At 52.0% G+C, this 19,443-nt stretch overlaps 1 protein-coding gene across 1 annotated transcript; it reads left to right on the plus strand.

Annotated features, from left to right (window-relative positions):
• Positions 1-1,738: 1,738 nt before the first annotated feature.
• Positions 1,739-13,368, plus strand: LOC133358118 (complexin-3-like). The gene is made up of 4 exons (XM_061576383.1): positions 1,739-2,159; positions 4,868-4,955; positions 8,546-8,701; positions 13,285-13,368. The coding sequence occupies exons 1-4, from the start codon at positions 1,984-1,986 to the stop codon at positions 13,366-13,368; spliced, it is 504 nt and encodes a 167-aa protein (XP_061432367.1). The 5' UTR covers positions 1,739-1,983.
• The last annotated feature ends 6,075 nt before the right edge of the window (positions 13,369-19,443 follow it).

The following is a 19,443-nucleotide window of genomic DNA, read 5'->3' on the forward strand; positions in this document are numbered from 1 at the left end:
AGTTTTATAAGGGCACCACGGGGTGACCAGCCCCTCCCCACCCAGCCCCACCCCTCCCACCCCCCACCCAGCCCCACCCCTCCCACCCAGCCCCACCCTCCCCACTCAGCCCCTCCCCACCCTCCCCTCCCCACCCAGCCCCACCCCTCCCACCCAGCTCCATCCTCCCCACCCAGCCCCTCCCCACCCTCCCCACCCAGCCCCTCCCTCCCCACCCAGCCCCTCCCTGCATGACGGACACAATTATCCCCTGTGGGCTGGTGTAACCAGGAGATTCCTACCAGTATGAGTACCTGGGTATAGCGTGTACATATCACCAGCTATGGAGAGAGACAAAGGCGGCCGGGCGAGGTGCCACACTTCCACCGGTCTGTATGTGCCGTGCTGACTTTCATCGGTGACTTCTAACGACCGCACCTGCCCCTAACAGCCTGCTAAAGCTATACGGGGGAGCTTTATCTTTTGTGGATGGTAGACGCAGACACACACGTAGACACACGTGTTGCCGTGTTGCGAATTCCCTGGGATTAGAGAGAGATTAACCTCGCCACGTGACCACAAATCCAGACTCATCCCTCACAGCATCAGCATCATCATCGTCGTCGTCGTCACGGTCGTCATCGTCATCCGCACACAGTCCAACTAGCAGCAGCGACAACAACAACAGCAGCAGTAGAATCAGCAGCAGCGACAACAACAACAACAGCAGCAGCAGAAGCAGCAGCATCAGCAGCAGTAGAATCAGCAGCAGCAGTAGAATCAGCATAAGGGGCAGTAGAATCAGCAGCAGCAGTAGAATCAGCAGCAGCAGTAGAATCAGCAGCAGCAGTAGAATCAGCAGCATCAGGAGCAGTAGAATCAGCAGCAGCAGTAGAATCAGCAGCAGTAGCAGTGTCAGCAGCATCAGCAGCAGTAGAATCAGCAGCAGCAGTAGAATCAGCAGCAGCAGTAGAATCAGCAGCAGCAGTAGAATCAGCAGCAGTAGAATCAGCAGCAGCAGTAGAACCAGCAGTAGAATCAGCAGCAGTATCAGCAGCATCAGCAGCAGTAGAATCAGCAGCAGCAGTATCAGCAGCAGTAGCAGTATCAGCATCAGTAGCAGTAGAATCAGTAGCAGCAGCAGTAGAATCAGTATCAGCAGCATCAGCAGCAGTAAAATCAGCAGCAGTAGCAGTATCAGCAGCATCAGCAGCAGTAGGATCAGCAGTAGAACCAGCAGCAGTATCAGCAGCAGCAGTAGAATCAGCAGTAAAATCAGCAGCAGTAGCAATATCAGCAGCATCAGCAGCGGTAGAATCAGCAGCAGCAGTATCAACAGCAGTAGCAGTATCAGCAGCAGTAGCAGTATCAGCAGCAGCAGCAGTATCAACAGCAGTAGCAGTATCAGCAGCAGTAGCAGTATCAGCAGCGGTAGAATCAGCAGCAGTAGCAGTATCAGCAATTGTAACAACATCAACACCTTCAGGAGTAGCAACATCATCAGCAGCATCACCAGCAGCATCATCATCAGCATCATCAGCAGCATCTTCAGAAGCATCATCAGCAGCATCTTCAGCATCATCAGCATCATCATCAGCAGCATCAGCAGCATCATCTTCAGCATTATCAGCATAATCATCAACATCATCATCAGCATCATCATCAGCAGCATCTTGAGCATCATCATCAGCATCATCAGCAGCATCTTGAGCATCATCAGCATCATCAGAAGGCGCAGCGCAAAATTGCAATCAAACCCATCAGCCATTGCTTTAGCAATAGCCTTATCAAAACACTCTTCACTGCTGGTCAAAACACTCTTCACTGCCGATCAAAACACTCTTCACTGCTGATGGTGCCACGTGGCTGCCTTGAGACGGAGCTCCCAAGGATTGTCGCCGGACGACAGAAAAACCACCGTCTTGAAGGAGCATCTTGAAGGAGCCAGCGTCTTGGAGGAGCGTCTTGAAGAAGCGTCTTGAAGGAACGCTCCTTTCGACCTCCATGGCCTCCTTCGTGGTGAAGTCGATGGTGGGGGGCCCGCTGAAGAGCCTCGCTGGGGGGCTCACGGGCGGGGGGGAGGGGGGCGGGGACAAGGGGGGGGGCGACGCGGGTGGGGGGGGCGGGGGGATGACGCGGGATGAGTACGAGGAGTACCGGAAGCAGCTGCTGGAGGAGAAGTGAGTGACGTGTGAGGAGGTGTGGGGAGGTGTGAGGATGGTGGTGGTGATGGTGGTGATGGTGATGGTGGTGATGGTGATGGTGGTGATGGTGGTGGTGGTGATGGTGGTGGTGGTGATGGTGGTGGTGGTGGTGATGGTGGTGATGGTGGTGGTGGTGATGGTGGTGGTGATGGTGATGGTAGTGGTGATGGTGGTGGTGATGGTGGTGGTGGTGATGGTGGTGGTGATGGTGGTGATGGTGGTGGTGATGGTGATGGTGGTGGTGATGGTGATGGTGATGATGGTGGTGGTGATGGTGGTGGTGGTGATGGTGGTGGTGATGGTGGTGGTGATGGTGGTGGTGGTGGTGGTGATGGTGGTGATGGTGGTGGTGATGGTGGTGGTGATGGTGGTGGTGGTGATGGTGTGATGGTGGTGATGGTGGTGGTGGTGGTGATGGTGGTGGTGGTGGTGGTGATGGTGGTGGTGATGGTGGTGTGGTGGTGGTGATGGTGGTGGTGATGGTGGTGGTGGTGATGGTGGTGGTGGTGATGGGGTGATGGTGGTGGTGATGGTGGTGGTGGTGGTGATGGTGGTGGTGATGGTGATGGTGGTGATGATGGTGGTGGTGATGGTGGTGGTGGTGATGGTGGTGGTGATGGTGGTGGTGGTGATGGTGGTGGTGATGGTGGTGGTGATGGTGGTGATGGTGGTGGTGATGGTGGTGATGGTGGTGGTGGTGGTGGTGATGGTGGTGGTGGTGGTGGTGATGGTGGTGGTGATGGTGGTGGTGATGGTGGTGGTGATGGTGGTGGTGGTGATGGTGGTGGTGATGGTGGTGGTGATGGTGGTGGTGATGGTGATGGTGGTGGTGATGGTGGTGGTGATGGTGGTGGTGATGGTGGTGGTGGTGGTGGTGATGGTGATGATGGTGGTGGTGATGGTGATGGTGGTGGTGATGGTGGTGGTGGTGATGGTGGTGGTGGTGATGGTGGTGATGGTGGTGGTGATGGTGGTGGTGGAGTCGTGATCGCACGTGGTACGAACAAGGCGATCCGAGTTCCATTCACGCTCTCGGCCACCAACACCCATTGACGGATAAGGGGCCGTCCATAAATGACGTCACGCACCTAGGGGGGGAGGGGGGTCAGACATTTGTGACGATGTGTGACGAGGGGGGGAGTGGGGGGTTTGAGAAATGTGACGTCACATCAAAATGCGTAACTTTAAATATAAACAACACGTTCTACTTAATTAAGTAGAATTGTTATAACAACACTCATTTTTCGATTTAAAGCTTTCGTGACTACAGGGATTCATCTTCTTGGTTCTTTCGGTAAAGTCACGTAGAAGGGAAAAAAACATAATAAAATATTTTATTATGTTTTATTTTTGGTATTTTATTATTTCCCTTCTACGTGACTTTACCGAAAGAACCAAGAAGAACACTCATTTTGATAAATTTTCATTATTAACTATTTGATTATTTACATTTGAAGGAGCATTTTGCTTTTCCATGTGAGAATGGAGAAGCATACATTTTGTAAAATTTTGAATGATTGTAATTAAACATTTTTATTTTAATAATTCTGCTAGGGCTTTTCATTCTGTGGAATGAATATGCGACTGTTATAATTGTACTCTCCGTTTTGATTCGTTCTACTACAAAGTTTCAAGTATTTTTCATATAGTTAGAATTACTTTAAATATTTAATAATTATAAGATAATTTCAATATAATATTCTGAACATCTGCAATTTTTGAACATTTTCAAGTGAATATTATGCTAAATTTCAGCTTTCCAACGCCACCTTTTTAATAAATGTTGTCTCCTACAACATCAGAGTGCAGCGCCACATTAAATACGCACTACAATAAGAATAGTTTACAGCGATTTGAAGCATGTTTTATTTTCAAAATGTAAATATGGTTTTGGGGGGGTGGGGGCAAAGCTTTGTGACGTCATACTTGAGGGGGGGTCTGACTTTTTGTGACGCCGTGTGACGAGGGGGGGGGGGGGGGGGGAAATTGCGTGACGTCATTTATGGATGTCCTGGGCCTCCCCTAGGTCGACTCGGCCTCAAATGAGTAGCTGGTGCGGTGTGTAAAGGTGCCATTAGCTAACAGCACAGTCTGTGGAAGGCTACATGGGGGGGGAGGGGGGGGTTATCAGTCTTTGACCCCGCCCGCGTGACCTATGAACTATCACATATTTGTATTTGATCAGGGGGGGCCCGACTGAGCTGACAACATCACGTGGACATTGGTAGCAGCAGCAGCAGCCAATTGCTCTGCACGCATCTTTCTCATCGTCGCCATCGACGTGACCCCTACCCCCTCGCGTGACCCCCCCCCTGCGTGACCCCTCCCCCCCGCGTGACCCTCCCCCCCACGTGCCCCCCCCCCCCCGTGTGACCCCTGTGTAACTCCCACCCCCTTCTGGTGTTACCCGCCCCCCGCATGACCCCCCCCACCCGCGTGCCCAAACCCCCACATGACCCCTCTCGTATGACCCTCCCCCCCGCGTGACCCCCCCCTCGGTGATCCCCCCCCCCCCCACCCTCCGCGTGACCCCTCCCACGTGACCCACTCCCGAGTAACCCCCCCCCCCCCGCGTGACCCCCCCTGTGTGACCCCCCCCCCCCCCTCTCTGGCGTGTCTGCACCCATCTGACCCCCCCTCCCCACGTGACCCCCCCCCCCCCCCCACCGTGTGAGCGTGGCCAGGATGGAACGTGACGCGCACTTCACGCAGAAGAAGGCCGAGCGAGCCACGGTGCGGACCCACTTCAGGGAGAAGTACCACCTGCCCAAGGTGCACCACGATGAGACATATCCTGTACCAGTGGCAACACATAGTAGTAGGTTTTTAAATCCATTATATTAAGTTCACTTGCTTGCGTGCTTGCTTGCGCGCTTACGACCGTGCAAATATTTCGGTCGTTTTTTAACCCACTTCCCGTGATCCAATCGAGCTGACATTTTGCAACACAGACTCGTTGTGCGTGACAATTTATTTTCGTGATTTTTTTTTCAAAAATTTTCCACTTTTTAGGGAAATTTTTTTTTCATATTTAATTTAAAATACCAATGTGATAAAAATGAAACTCTTACTCAAGAAAAACAGAAATGAATAATAAAATAAAACCGATGCCACGCATATAAAGGATTTATAGTGAAAAACTTTGTTTTTACGGGTTAATTTTTTACCCTTTAAACTGGTACAAAACTGACACCTTTATACAAGGCATCATGTTTGCAATAACCGCAACACAAGTAGTCAAAATGCCAACAAAAAGAAACAACTTTGATGATGATAATGATATGCACTGTCCTTGAAGTTGATTGGTCCACACCCGAGACAGCTTTTCTTAGAGCCTAGTCTCACATGGTGTTGGACCAGATGACGCCAAAAGGCGTACAACTCAAAGACAGCGCACTATCAGAGTATTGAGAGCTCGGGGTGAAGCATTTACACTATGAGACCTCCTTTACCAGTGGCAAAATATAGTAGTAGGTTTTTACCCTTTCAACTGGTACAAAACTGACACCTTTGTACGTAGCAAACCGTGCTAATAGGAGGTGCGGGGGTGGGTGGGTGGGGGTAGGACAACAAACTAAACACGAATAGCAGTTACATTTTGATTTAAAACAATAACGTTTGAAAACAAAAATTATTGCTGTGGATTTCACACCTGATGATGCTTGCTTGTGTTGCGGTCGAAACGTCGTGCGAATTTTATTTTTTATATTTGTATTATTTTATTATTTCCCTTCTACGCGACTTTACCGAAATAACCAAGAATACGAATAGCAGTTCTAAAGAAATGAGTTTTTGCCGGATTCTCCAAGCAGCAAAAGAATCAAATGCTACAGGCTCCGCACTTTCAAGGGCCCCGCGCTAAATGCTTTCAAGCTATCAATTCCGGTTCAGTGATTCCGCACTTGCTCTATTACTATAACTATACCGCCTTCAACTTTTACGAACGACTGGGTGTTTAAGGTTAGTGCTTTTTCTATTATCTGGCTGTGTAGCAAATGAAAAAATACAATGACTTTACTATGCAAGTAAAGAATTTGTGTTTGAATATTTATTTTAAAAAAAAAACATTTTTTAGGGCCCCTTCATAAGGTACGCAGCAGACCCCTCACTAGCTTAATCCGGCACTGGGGGGGGGGGGGGCTCCGTCTCCCCTCTCCCCCAGCACCCACTCGGACCCCCTGCCCCGAGCGACACTCATATCTACGTTGTGTCGTACACCCCTCCGCCACCCGGCACAACCCAATTAATGATGATGGTGGTGGTTGGAGGATTTGGCTGCTGTAAATTTCCACATGGAGCTACGTGCACTTTTAAATGCAGATTTGAAAAAGGAATTTCTCTAGAACTGCTTTGTGTGCCTGGCTCGCTGTGGTCCACACGCACAGAAGATGCAGCGACACTCCCTTCCTACCGTGGCCCTGCCAGGGGGCAGTAACACCACCTGTACGTGTTGCTCCTCCCGCGTGTGTAAACGCTCGTCACTGATTGGCCCGATAACACCTTGAGATATATAGAGGACCGCAGAGCTTGGAGGGCGATCGTTGTTAGTGCCGGCTCCTCATCAGCGCCACGTGGCTGCTGCTGCTGCTGCTACTGCTGCTGCTGCTACTGCTGCTGCTACTGCTGCTGCTGCTACTGCTGCTGCTGCTACTGCTGCTGCTGCTACTGCTGCTGTTGCTACTGCTGCTGCTGCTACTGCTGCTGCTGCTACTGCTGCTGCTGCTCCTGCTGCTGCTACTGCTGCTGCTGCTACTGCTGCTGCTGCCCCTGCTGCTGCTGCTGCTGCTACTGCTGCTGCTACTGCTGCTGCTGCTCCTGCTGCTGCTGCTACTGCTGCTGCTACTGCTGCTGCCGCTACTGCTGCTGCTACTGCTGCTGCTGCTACTGCTGCTGCTGCTACTGCTGCTGTTGCTGCTGCTGCTACTGCTGCTGCTGCAGCTGCTGCTGCTACTGCTGCTACTGCTGCTGCTACTGCTGCTGCTGCTACTGCTGCTACTGCTGCTGCTGCTACTGCTGCTGCTGCTACTGCTGCTGCTGCCTTCTCACTCCTCGTGTGTGATTCTATCAGCTGCTGGTGCCTCTGAGTCGTCCTCTCTCGCTCTCTTTCTCTAGGAGCTTTCCCGACACATTTCGAAGCATGCCTTTAGATTATACTGGTAGGAACCTCCTGGTTACACCGGCCCACAGGGGATTATTGTGTCCGTCCGTCCGGCGTGGAGGGAGGGGCTGGGTGGGGAGGGAGGGGAGGGGCTGGGTGGGGAGGGTGAGTGGGGAGGGGCTGGGTGTGGAGGGTGGGGAGGGGCTGGGTGGGGAGGGGCTGGGTGTGGAGGGTGGGGCTGGGTGGGGAGGGGCTGGGTGGGGAGGGTGGGGAGGGGCTTGGTGGGGGAGGGTGGGGAGGGGCTGTGTGGGGAGGGTGGGGCTGGGTGGGAGGGTGGGGAGGGGCTGGGTGGGAGGGATGGGGCTGGGTGGGGAGGGGCTGGTCACCCCGTGGTGCCCTTAAAAAACTCAACGTTTAACCTACTCACGCCGGCTTGTGCCCGCCCTCACAGTCGGGCATATTTGCGGAATACACCACGCCGCCGTTGACCCTGGCCATTGACCGAGCAACCCAACGTTCCTACCAGCTCCCTCCGCAGCAGGAATGTGTTTTGGCTGTTATAAACGTCCACGTGATTATAGGCCTACTTCGCAACATATCTCAGTGGGGCGTTACCTGGTAAAAATGTAATTAGTTCATAGTTAGTAGTTTAGATTGTGAAAGCCAGGTCGCTTCTAAAAAAGAGCAACTTCGCAGCTTAGTGGGGCCTGACCTGGTAAGATAAAATAAAATGTATCGCTTAGTAGTTTAGTTTGTGATTTGCCAGCTCGCTTCTAAAGAATGAGCTAATAACTCAGTGGCATTTAGAACATTTTCTTGGATCTTTCGGTAAAGTCACGTAGAAGGGAAATAATAAAATAATAATAAAACATAATAAAATAATATTATAATAATATAATATTATTTTGTTATGTTATTATTCTTTCATTATTTCCCTTCTACGTGATAAAATAATATAAAATAATATTAAATAATATAATAATAATATATTATATTACTTTATGATGTTAGTTTTTATTATGTTATTATTTCCCTTCTACGTGACTTTACCGAAAGAACCAAGAAGATGAATCCCTGCAGTCACAAAAGCTTCAAATCGAAATTTAGAACATTGTTTAAATTTAATTTGCATCTTTTTTTTTGTTTAAGTGATTTGTTCACCTCCCCGATCCCGTATCTCAGCGCGGCGCTAACCGCTGCGCCACCGCTCCCTCTCCTCTCTCTCCCTCGCCCATCGCCCATTCCGCGCGGGGAGCCTCCACAGAGCGAACAGGACGCTGCCAAAGTGCAGCTCGCGGGGGGGGCAGTGGAACTCCCCCCGGATCTCGCCAAGATGGTTCGGTCCGAGCAGCAGCAGCAGCAGGAGCAGCAGCAGCTGCAGGTAGAGGAGGCGTCGCTGCTAAACTCGCTGCCTATCCTGGTCCTCTCCGGCAACCAGGCAGCACACCAAAGACTAACATACCCCCCCCCCCCCCCCCCCCCCGGAGTGTAGCCTTTAACAGACTATTGACTTAACACTTTCGTGACTGCAGGGATTCATCTTCGTGGTTCTTTCGGTAAAGTCGCGTAGATAGAAAAGTAAATAATAAATAAAATATCTTTCGATTTCAAGCTTTCGTGACTGCAGGGATTCATCTTCTTGGTTCTTTCGGTAAAGTCTTCACGTAGAAGGGAAATAATAAAATAATAAAAATAAAACATCATAAAATAATTCTCACGACGTTTCGGCAACAACGCAAGAAACCGTCCTCAGGTGGAGAGCAGGTCTGTCGAGTAGACAGTCTGAATGACACACTCCAGGCTTGGAGCGACTATTTAAGCTGGAATTGAGGGGGGAAGGGTGCCTTGACAAAATAATGTGCAAGAGGAAGAGGAATTTAGCATATTTATGGGAAATGCAGATATGCGATTAGTACTACTTGTGAAATGCGTAGGAGGTTTGGCGGAGGGTTTAAAGTCATTATGCCCGTGCATTATGCAGGATTAGCAGCAACAAAGGAAGGGGATAGGGGTGACATTAATAAAGGGAAGGAATGTTAATAGTATGTAGCTGCAGTAACTAAACCACCACGTAAACAACTAAAGTATAAACTACATATTTTTCGATTTAAAGCTTTCTACTTACATTACTTTGTATTACTTACTGTTAGTAGTTGAGCTTATTGGAGAGTATATTTAGTATACTGATGATACTATTTAGTTTATACTTTATATAAACTACATAGTACAAAGCTTTATTTTTTATTTTCTATCTACGTGACTTTACCGAAAGAACCACGAATATACTTTAACAGACTGTTGGGGCCAAGTGCTGTTTAGCGAGTAGCAGCGCCTATGAAGGTCATCACTGAGTCTATGGGCAGTGGTGGTTGGATGGCCAGTACCACCCCACCCCGCACTCGGCCGTCTTTGTCTCCCCAGTGTCGATGGGCGCCACAGCGGGGAGATGTTGACTACCTCGCCTGGTATACAGGAAGTCGTGGGGTCGATTCAGACCCTGACGCCTGCTGCTGTATATTTGGAGTTTGCGTGTCTCTCTCTCATCATCATCATCACGGTGGCTAGGAGATGTTAACTACCTCGCCTGGTATACAGGAAGTCGTGGGGTCGATTCAGACCCTGACACCTGCTGCTGTATATTGGGAGTTTGCGTGTCTCTCTTTCTCATCATCATCACGGTGGCTAGGAGATGTTAACTACCTCGCCTGGTATACAGGAAGTCGTGGGGTCGATTCAGACCCTGACGCCTGCTGCTGTATATTTGGAGTTTGCGTGTCTCTCTCTCATCATCATCATCACAGTGGCTAGGAGATGTTAACTACCTCGCCTGGTATACAGGAAGTCGTGGGGTCGATTCAGACCCTGACGCTTGCTGCTGTATATTTGGAGTTTGCGTGTCTCTCTCTCATCATCATCATCACGGTGGCTAGGAGATGTTGACTACCTCGCCTGGTATACAGGAAGTCGTGGGGTCGATTCAGACCCTGACGCCTGATGCTGTATATTGGGAGTTTGCGTGTCTCTCATCATCATCACGGTGGCTAGGAGATGTTAACTACCTCGCCTGGTATACAGGAAGTCGTGGGGTCGATTCAGACCCGGACGCCTGCTGCTGTATATTGGGAGTTTGCGTGTCTCTCTCTCATCATCATCACGGTGGCTAGGAGATGTTAACTAACTCGCCTGGTATACAGGAAGTCGTGGGGTCGATTCAGACCCTGACGCCTGCTGCTGTATATTGGGAGTTTGCGTGTCTCTCTTTCTCATCATCATCACGGTGGCTAGGAGATGTTAACTACCTCGCCTGGTATACAGGAAGTCGTGGGGTCGATTCAGACCCTGACGCCTGCTGCTGTATATTGGGAGTTTGCGTGTCTCTCTCTCATCATCATCACGGTGGCTAGGAGATGTTAACTAACTCGCCTGGTATACAGGAAGTCGTGGGGTCGATTCAGACCCTGACGCCTGCTGCTGTATATTGGGAGTTTGCGTGTCTCTCTTTCTCATCATCATCACGGTGGCTAGGAGATGTTAACTACCTCGCCTGGTATACAGGAAGTCGTGGGGTCGATTCAGACCCTGACGCCTGCTGCTGTATATTGGGAGTTTGCGTGTCTCTCTCTCTCATCATCATCACGGTGGCTAGGAGATGTTAACTACCTCGCCTGGTATACAGGAAGTCGTGGGGTCGATTCAGACCCTGACGCCTGCTGCTGTATATTTGGAGTTTGCGTGTCTCTCTCTCATCATCATCATCATGGTGGCTAGGAGATGTTAACTACCTCGCCTGGTATACAGGAAGTCGTGGGGTCGATTCAGACCCTGACGCCTGCTGCTGTATATTTGGAGTTTGCGTGTTTCTCTTCCTGCGGTAGTGTAGATATTTCTCCGGGTTCTCCGGTTTTTCCCCTCCGCATTTCGAATCAACATCACCACGCGTTTAGATATTTGGCCGCTAAATATATTTCCATGTGATAAGCCACTTTATTAAGTCACAACTGGCTGTGATGTTCCCATCCTACCACCTTCCGATGTTAGTTGGTATTTTCGGCTCGCCGATCTCACATTAACATGCTAATCTCTCACATTAACATGCTAATCTCTCACCTTAACATGCTAATCTCTCACATTAACATGCTAATTTTTACCTGGCAGCCATTTGATTGGTGGAAACCCACCACCGCCACGGTCAACGCCCACCACATTAACATCAGCTGCCCCGCCCACCACATTAACATTAGCTGCCCCACCCACCATAATAACATCAGCTGCCCCACCCACCACATTAACATCAGCTGCCCCACCCACCACATTAGCATCAGCTGCCCCACCCACCACATTAACATCAGCTGCCCCACCCACCACATTAACATCAGCTGCCCCACCCACCACATTAACATCAGCTGCCCTGCCCACCACATTAACATCAGCTGCCCCACCCACCACATTAACATCAGCTGCCCCACCCACCACATTAACATCAGCTGCCCCGCCCACCACATTAACATCAGCTGCCCTGCCCACCACATTAACATCAGCTGCCCCACCCACCACATTAACATCAGCTGCCCCACCCACCACATTAACATCAGCTGCCCCACCCACCACATTAACAGCAGCTGCCCCGCCCACCACATTAACATCAGCTGCCCCGCCCACCACATTAACATCAGCTGCCCCGCCCACCACATTAACATCAGCTACCCCGCCCACCACATTAACATCAGCTGCCCCGCCCACCACATTAACATCAGCTGCCCCGCCCACCACATTAACATCAGCTGCCCCGCCCACCACATTAACATCAGCTGCCCCGCCCACCACATTAACATCAGCTGCCCCGCCCACCACATTAACATCAGCTGCCCCACCCACCACATTAACATCAGCTGCCCCGCCCACCACATTAACATCAGCTGCCCCGCCCACCACATTAACATCAGCTGCCCCGCCCACCACATTAACATCAGCTGCCCCGCCCACCACATTAACATCAGCTGCCCCACCCACCACATTAACATCAGCTGCCCCACCCACCACATTAACATCAGCTGCCCCGCCCACCACATTAACATCAGCTGCCCCGCCCACCACATTAACATCAGCTGCCCCACCCACCACATTAACATCAGCTGCCCCACCCACCACATTAACATCAGCTGCCCCGCCCACCACATTAACATCAGCTGCCCCACCCACCACATTAACATCAGCTGCCCCACCCACCACATTAACATCAGCTGCCCCGCCCACCACATTAACATCAGCTGCCCCACCCACCACATTAACATCAGCTGCCCCACCCACCACATTAACATCAGCTGCCCCGCCCACCACATTAACAGCAGCTGCCCCACCCACCACATTAACATCAGCTGCCCCGCCCACCACATTAACATCAGCTGCCCCGCCCACCACATTAACATCAGCTGCCCCGCCCACCACATTAACATCAGCTGCCCCACCCACCACATTAACATCAGCTGCCCCACCCACCACATTAACAGCAGCTGCCCATTGGAAACCTTTGTGAACAGTTTGACTTTAGAGGCTAAACCCCCTACTCCTGATGGCGGCCGCTTGCGTTGCGGTCGAAACGTCGGGGCGTTTTGTTATTTTCTACGAACCTCTCGACGTGACTTCACCGAAAGACCCAAAGAATAAGAGGAGCATGGTTAGTGTGACGAGGGGCCTGATTATGCTAATGAGGGGGCGTGATTATGCTAATGATGGGGCGTGATTATGCTAATGAGGGGTGTGGTTATAGAAGCGAGGGGGCGTGCTTATGCTAATGAGGGGGCGTGGTTAGTGTAACGAGGGGCGTGGCTATAGCAGCGAGGGGCGTGGTTATGCTAATGAGGGGCGTGATTATGCTAATGAGGGGGCATGCGTATGCTAATGGGGGGCGTGGTCATGCTAATGAGGGGCGTGTTTATGCTAATGAGGGGCGTGATTATGCTAATGAGGGGGGCGTGTTTATGCTGTCTCTCGGTGTCTCCGCAGGGCGTGGAGTCTCTCCGAGAGAAGGCCCAGGAAACCCTCCACGGGGTGCGACAGGCGGCCGAGCAAAAGTGCAGCGTCATGTGAGCGCCGTGGGTCTCACCCGGGGGGGGCCATCGACCCCCCGGGTCCCGCACCTGGGGCTCACCCTAGGGGGTAGGAGAGGGGGGGGGGTATCACCCCTCTTTGTCGCCCCTGGATGACCCCGCTGGTCACTCCTTGTTATGTTTTAGTTTGTCGCGGTTGCACCCGAGTCAATAGCCGCATGGCTCACAGGGCTATACCAAATACATGGAACTGAAAAACTGAAAACCTCTTGGTCACACCTGTGTCATGTCCTGGGTGACCCCTGGGTGACCTCCTGCGTGACCCCTGAGTGACCCCTTAGTCAACCCTTGGTCACACCTGTGTAATGTCCTGGGTGACCCCTGGGTGACCCCTTAGTCAACCCTTGGTCACACCTGTGTCATGTCCTGGGTCATCTCCTGGGTGACCCCTGGGTGACCCCTGGGTGACCCCTTAGTCAACCCTTGGTCACACCTGGGTGACCCCTGGGTGACCCCTGCGTGACCCCTTAGTCAACCCTTGGTCACACCTGGGTCATGTCCTGGGTCACGTCCTGGGTGACCCCTGGATGACCCCTGCGTGACCCCTTAGTCAACCCTTGGTCACACCTGTGTCATGTCCTGGGTCACGTCCTGGGTGACCCCAGAGTGACCCCTGCTTCATTCTGGATCAGCTTGCAACGCGACCTTCAACTCCGAAGCATCCTGGGCTGAACCTCCGTTCCTCCTCCACCACCGTCTCCACCACCGTCTCCACCACCGTCTCCACCACCACCACCTCCACCACCGTCTCCACGACCGCGGCTCGACTCGAGGATGGATCGAGAGCCGATCCGTGATCCCCCCCCCCCGTGGTTCTCTCTGGGACGGCTCCTAACAGATGCCGCCATGTTAGGAAGCCCACTGGGCAGCTATGATGCACTTGTAAATAATCGAGGAGATTGAAAACGAATTTCTTTAGAACTGCTTTTTGTCTTCAGTTTGTTGTCCGATTAGCGCGGCTGGCTACGTACGGTGCGAAAAAATGTCAACATACCCTTAGACCCAACACTGCCCATAGATTAACACTACCCATAGACTCAACACTACCCATAGACTCAACACTACCCATAGACTCAACACTACCCATAGACTCAACACTGCCCATAGACTCAACACTGCCCATAGACTCAACACTGCCCATAGACTCAACACTGCCCATAGACTCAACACTACCCATAGACTCAACACTACCCATAGACTCAACACTACCCATAGACTCAACACTGCCCATAGACTCAACACTGCCCATAGACTCAACACTGCCCATAGACTCAACACTGCCCATAGACTCAACACTACCCATAGACTAACACTGCCCATAGACTCAATACTGCCCATAGACTCAACACTACCCATAGACTCAACACTGTCCATAGACTAACACTACCCATAGACTCACCACTACCCATAGACTCAACACTGCCCATAGACTCAACACTGCCTACCGGGCGAGGTAGTTAACATCTCGCGCATGACCCCCGGAGTCTCAGGAACTTGAGACACCTACACACCAAGACAAAGATCCCCCGTGTAGTCTTAACAGACTGTCGGGGCAAGTGCTGTCAGCGAACACCAATGAAGGCCGGCACGGCACACGAGGGGGTGGGTGGCCAACACCACGCCCGGCCGCCTTTGTCTCCCGATGGTGATGTTTACTACACACCGCACCAGGTACTCATTTGAGGCTGAGTCGACCTAGGGGAGGTCCAGGACCGGTTCAGATAATCGTCACTGATGTTGGCCGTGAGTAGCAATCGAACCCGGGTCGCCAGGTTTGTAGCGCAGCGCGTTAACCACTACACTAGCGCATTGGCACACACACACTGACACACACAGAGTGACACACACACACTGACACAGAGTGACACACACACAGTGACACACACAGTGACACACACACACGCTGACACAGAGTGACACAGAGTGACACACACACTGACACACACACGCAGTGACACACAACAACAACCGCCATTCGCCACTAAGTGGTGGTGACGTCACCACGACGCTTGTGCCAGGCCAGGTGCACCTTGAGGCCACGTGAAGTGTCGAACGCCCGCTGGTGACACACACACAGAGTGACACACACACACAGTGAAACACACACACTGACACACATACACGCAGTGACACACACACGCTGACACACAGAGTGACACACACAGTGATACACAATGAAACACACACGCAGTGAAACACACGCAGTGACACACACACACAATGACACACATACACTGACACACATACACGCAGTGACACACACACAGTGACACACACTGACACCCACACACGCAGCGACACACACAGAGTGACACACACAGTGAAACACACACACTGACACACACACTGACACACATACACGCAGTGACACACACACACGCTGACACACAGAGTGACACACACAGTGATACACAGTGACACACACACACACAATGACACACACACACTTAACGCACGCACGTACGGAAACAGGACATCCGCCGCGGTATTAACCGGGGTCGTCCTTCCAGATTCGAACCGCGAAAACCCTCTCTCGTCTGTGTCACAGCCTGTGCCACTCACCCCTTCTCACCCCCACCCCACCACCCCCATCTTCGCGTGTCGCTGTTGTTCCCCCCGTGTGGATGCCCCACCAATGGGCATTGTTGGCATCACGGCTGCAGCAGAGATCGCAACCGGGTACCCGATACCCGTACCCTACCCGATACCCAGCTACCCGTACCCGGCCGGGTACGGGTACCCGTTTGCGACCCTGGTGCGGCCGGGTACGGGTAGGCCGTGAGTCACTGGTGAGTCACCGTTTGTCACTCATTTCCCAACGTCTTGTCTCTTCTCACAATTCAAGTTCCTAGAATCAACCCACCCGCGCCTGCAACATGGCTTCATCCCAGAGGTCGCAATCGGGTATCCGATACCCGTATCCTACCCGTACCCAGCCGGGTACGGGTAGGGTACGGGTACGGCCGGGTACGGGTACCCGTTTGCGACCCTGGTACGGCCGGGTACGGGGTACGGGTAAGGAATCAAAACCCGTTTGCGACCTCTGGTTGGTGGGTGAGTAAGTGGGTGCGTGGGTGAGTGGGTGGGTGAGTGCGTGGGTGGGTGAGTGGGTGAGTGAGTGAGTTCGTGAGTGGGTGAGTGAGTGAGTGGGTGAGTGAGTGGGTGAGTGGGTGGGTGAGTGAGTGGGTGAGTGGGTGAGTGAGTGGGTGGGTGAGTGAGTAGCTGAATTGGTGGGTGGGTGGGTGAGTGAGTGAGTGGGAGAGTTTGCGACCCTGGTGCGGCCGGGTACGGGTACGGGTAAGGAATCAAAACCCGTTTGCGACCTCTGGTTGGTGGGTGAGTAAGTGGGTGCGTGGGTGAGTGGGTGAGTGAGTGAGCTCGTGAGTGGGTGACTGAGTGAGTGGGTGAGTGAGTGGGTGAGTGGGTGGGTGAGTGAGTAGCTGAATTGGTGGGTGGGTGAGTGAGTGAGTGGGAGAGTTTGCGACCCTGGTGCGGCCGGGTACGGGTACGGGTAAGGAATCAAAACCCGTTTGCAACCTCTGGTTGGTGGGTGAGTAAGTGGGTGAGTGGGTGAGTGGGTGAGTGAGTGAGCTCGTGAGTGGGTGACTGAGTGAGTGGGTGAGTGAGTGGGTGAGTGGGTGGGTAAGTGAGTAGCTGAATTGGTGGGTGGGTGAGTGAGTGAGTGGGAGAGTTTGCGACCCTGGTGCGGCCGGGTACGGGTACGGGTAAGGAATCAAAACCCGTTTGTGACCTCTGGTTGGTGGGTGAGTAAGTGGGTGCGTGGGTGAGTGGGTGAGTGAGTGAGCTCGTGAGTGGGTGACTGAGTGAGTGGGTGAGTGAGTGGGTGAGTGGGTGGGTAAGTGAGTAGCTGAATTGGTGGGTGGGTGAGTGAGTGAGTGGGAGAGTTTGCGACCCTGGTGCGGCCGGGTACGGGTACGGGTAAGGAATCAAAACCCGTTTGTGACCTCTGGTTGGTGGGTGAGTAAGTGGGTGCGTGGGTGAGTGGGTGAGTGAGTGAGCTCGTGAGTGGGTGACTGAGTGAGTGGGTGAGTGAGTGGGTGAGTGGGTGGGTAAGTGAGTAGCTGAATTGGTGGGTGGGTGAGTGAGTGAGTGGGAGAGTTTGCGACCCTGGTGCGGCCGGGTACGGGTACGGGTAAGGAATCAAAACCCGTTTGTGACCTCTGGTTGGTGGGTGAGTAAGTGGGTGCGTGGGTGAGTGGGTGAGTGAGTGAGCTCGTGAGTGGGTGACTGAGTGAGTGGGTGAGTGAGTGGGTGAGTGGGTGGGTAAGTGAGTAGCTGAATTGGTGGGTGGGTGAGTGAGTGAGTGGGAGAGTTTGCGACCCTGGTGCGGCCGGGTACGGGTACGGGTAAGGAATCAAAACCCGTTTGTGACCTCTGGTTGGTGGGTGAGTAAGTGGGTGCGTGGGTGAGTGGGTGAGTGAGTGAGCTCGTGAGTGGGTGACTGAGTGAGTGGGTGAGTGAGTGGGTGAGTGGGTGGGTAAGTGAGTAGCTGAATTGGTGGGTGGGTGAGTGAGTGAGTGGGAGAGTTTGCGACCCTGGTGCGGCCGGGTACGGGTACGGGTAAGGAATCAAAACCCGTTTGTGACCTCTGGTTGGTGGGTGAGTAAGTGGGTGCGTGGGTGAGTGGGTGAGTGAGTGAGCTCGTGAGTGGGTGACTGAGTGAGTGGGTGAGTGAGTGGGTGAGTGGGTGGGTAAGTGAGTAGCTGAATTGGTGGGTGGGTGAGTGAGTGAGTGGGAGAGTTTGCGACCCTGGTGCGGCCGGGTACGGGTACGGGTAAGGAATCAAAACCCGTTTGCGACCTCTGGGCTGCAGATAATCACCCGGTGGCCCCACGGTGTCGGATCGGTGTTTTTTGTTTCACGCTTTTATTTCACTCACTCTGTCTGGTGTTGTCGATGTTGTTGTTGTTGTCGTAGCCTCAAAGCTTGTAACTCGATTTTAACCCACTTCGACTGCAAACTTGGTATACTGATGTCATACTGATGACAATAACATGTTCTATCATAAAAATACACTTTTTTAACTATCTTTTTACACGCTTTCTATTAACTCACTCTGTCTGTTGTTGTATCCTCAAATCTTGTAACTCGATTTTAACCCACTTCCCAATGTGGTATCGAGTGCAAACTTGGAATACTTATGTCATACTGAAGACAATACTATATTATATCATAAAAAATAAACAAAAACATTTTAAACGATCTTTTTACACGCTTTCTATGAACTCTGTTGTTGCCGTATCCTCAAATCTTGTAACTCAATTTTAACCCACTTCCCAATGTGGTATCGACTGCAAACTTGGTATACTTATGTCTTTCTGAAGACAATGCTATATTCTATCATTAAAAGTAAAAAACACGTATTTTTAAACGTTAATTTTTATATGTTATGTTTCGGCTTGGGTCTAATTGTCCACGCTCAACTGACGTTGACTGTAAATCACCACGGCCCCTTACGTTGTGGCAAGCTTCGGGGCCACTTCCTGGAGTCGTGGAGTTCTTCCATTACTCGTACGGTACATTTCATTAAAGCGTGTTTTTAAATAATAACTTTTAAATTACTTATTTTTTTATATAAATATCGTGTGAGCATCCCCCACGCTGTCGATCTCGATTGAGGAGGGGTGTCAGCTAATGATGCAACGAGGTGGGGAGTCAGCTGATGTGGGACAAGGTGGGGAGTCAGCTGATGATGCAACGAGGTGGGGAGTCAGCTGATGATGCAACGAGGTGGGGAGTCAGCTGATGATGCAACGAGGTGGAGTGTCAGCTGATGATGCAACGAGGTGGGGAGTCAGCTGATGATGCAACAAGGTGGGGAGTCAGCTGATGATGCGACGAGGTGGGGAGTCAGCTGATGATGCAACAAGGTGGGGAGTCAGCTGATGATGCAACGAGGTGGGGAGTCAGCTGATGATGCGACGAGGTGGGGAGTCAACTGATGATGCAACGAGGTGGGGAGTCAGCTGATGATGCAACGAGGTGGGGAGTCAGCTGATGATGCAACGAGGTGGGGAGTCAGCTGATGATGCAA

This window comes from Lethenteron reissneri, chromosome 1 (assembly GCF_015708825.2).
Source record: "Lethenteron reissneri isolate LAM-NWPU_2019-01 chromosome 1, ASM1570882v1, whole genome shotgun sequence".
NCBI lineage: Eukaryota > Metazoa > Chordata > Hyperoartia > Petromyzontiformes > Petromyzontidae > Lethenteron > Lethenteron reissneri.

Coding starts and splice junctions, on each gene's coding strand:
- LOC133358118 (XM_061576383.1), top strand. CDS start 1,984: ATGGCCTCCTTCGTGGTGAAGTCGATGGTGGGGGGCCCGCTGAAGAGC. Junction 2,160..4,867: donor AAGCAGCTGCTGGAGGAGAA/GTGAGTGACGTG, acceptor GAGCGTGGCCAG/GATGGAACGTGACGCGCACT. Junction 4,956..8,545: donor AGAAGTACCACCTGCCCAAG/GTGCACCACGAT, acceptor GAGCCTCCACAG/AGCGAACAGGACGCTGCCAA.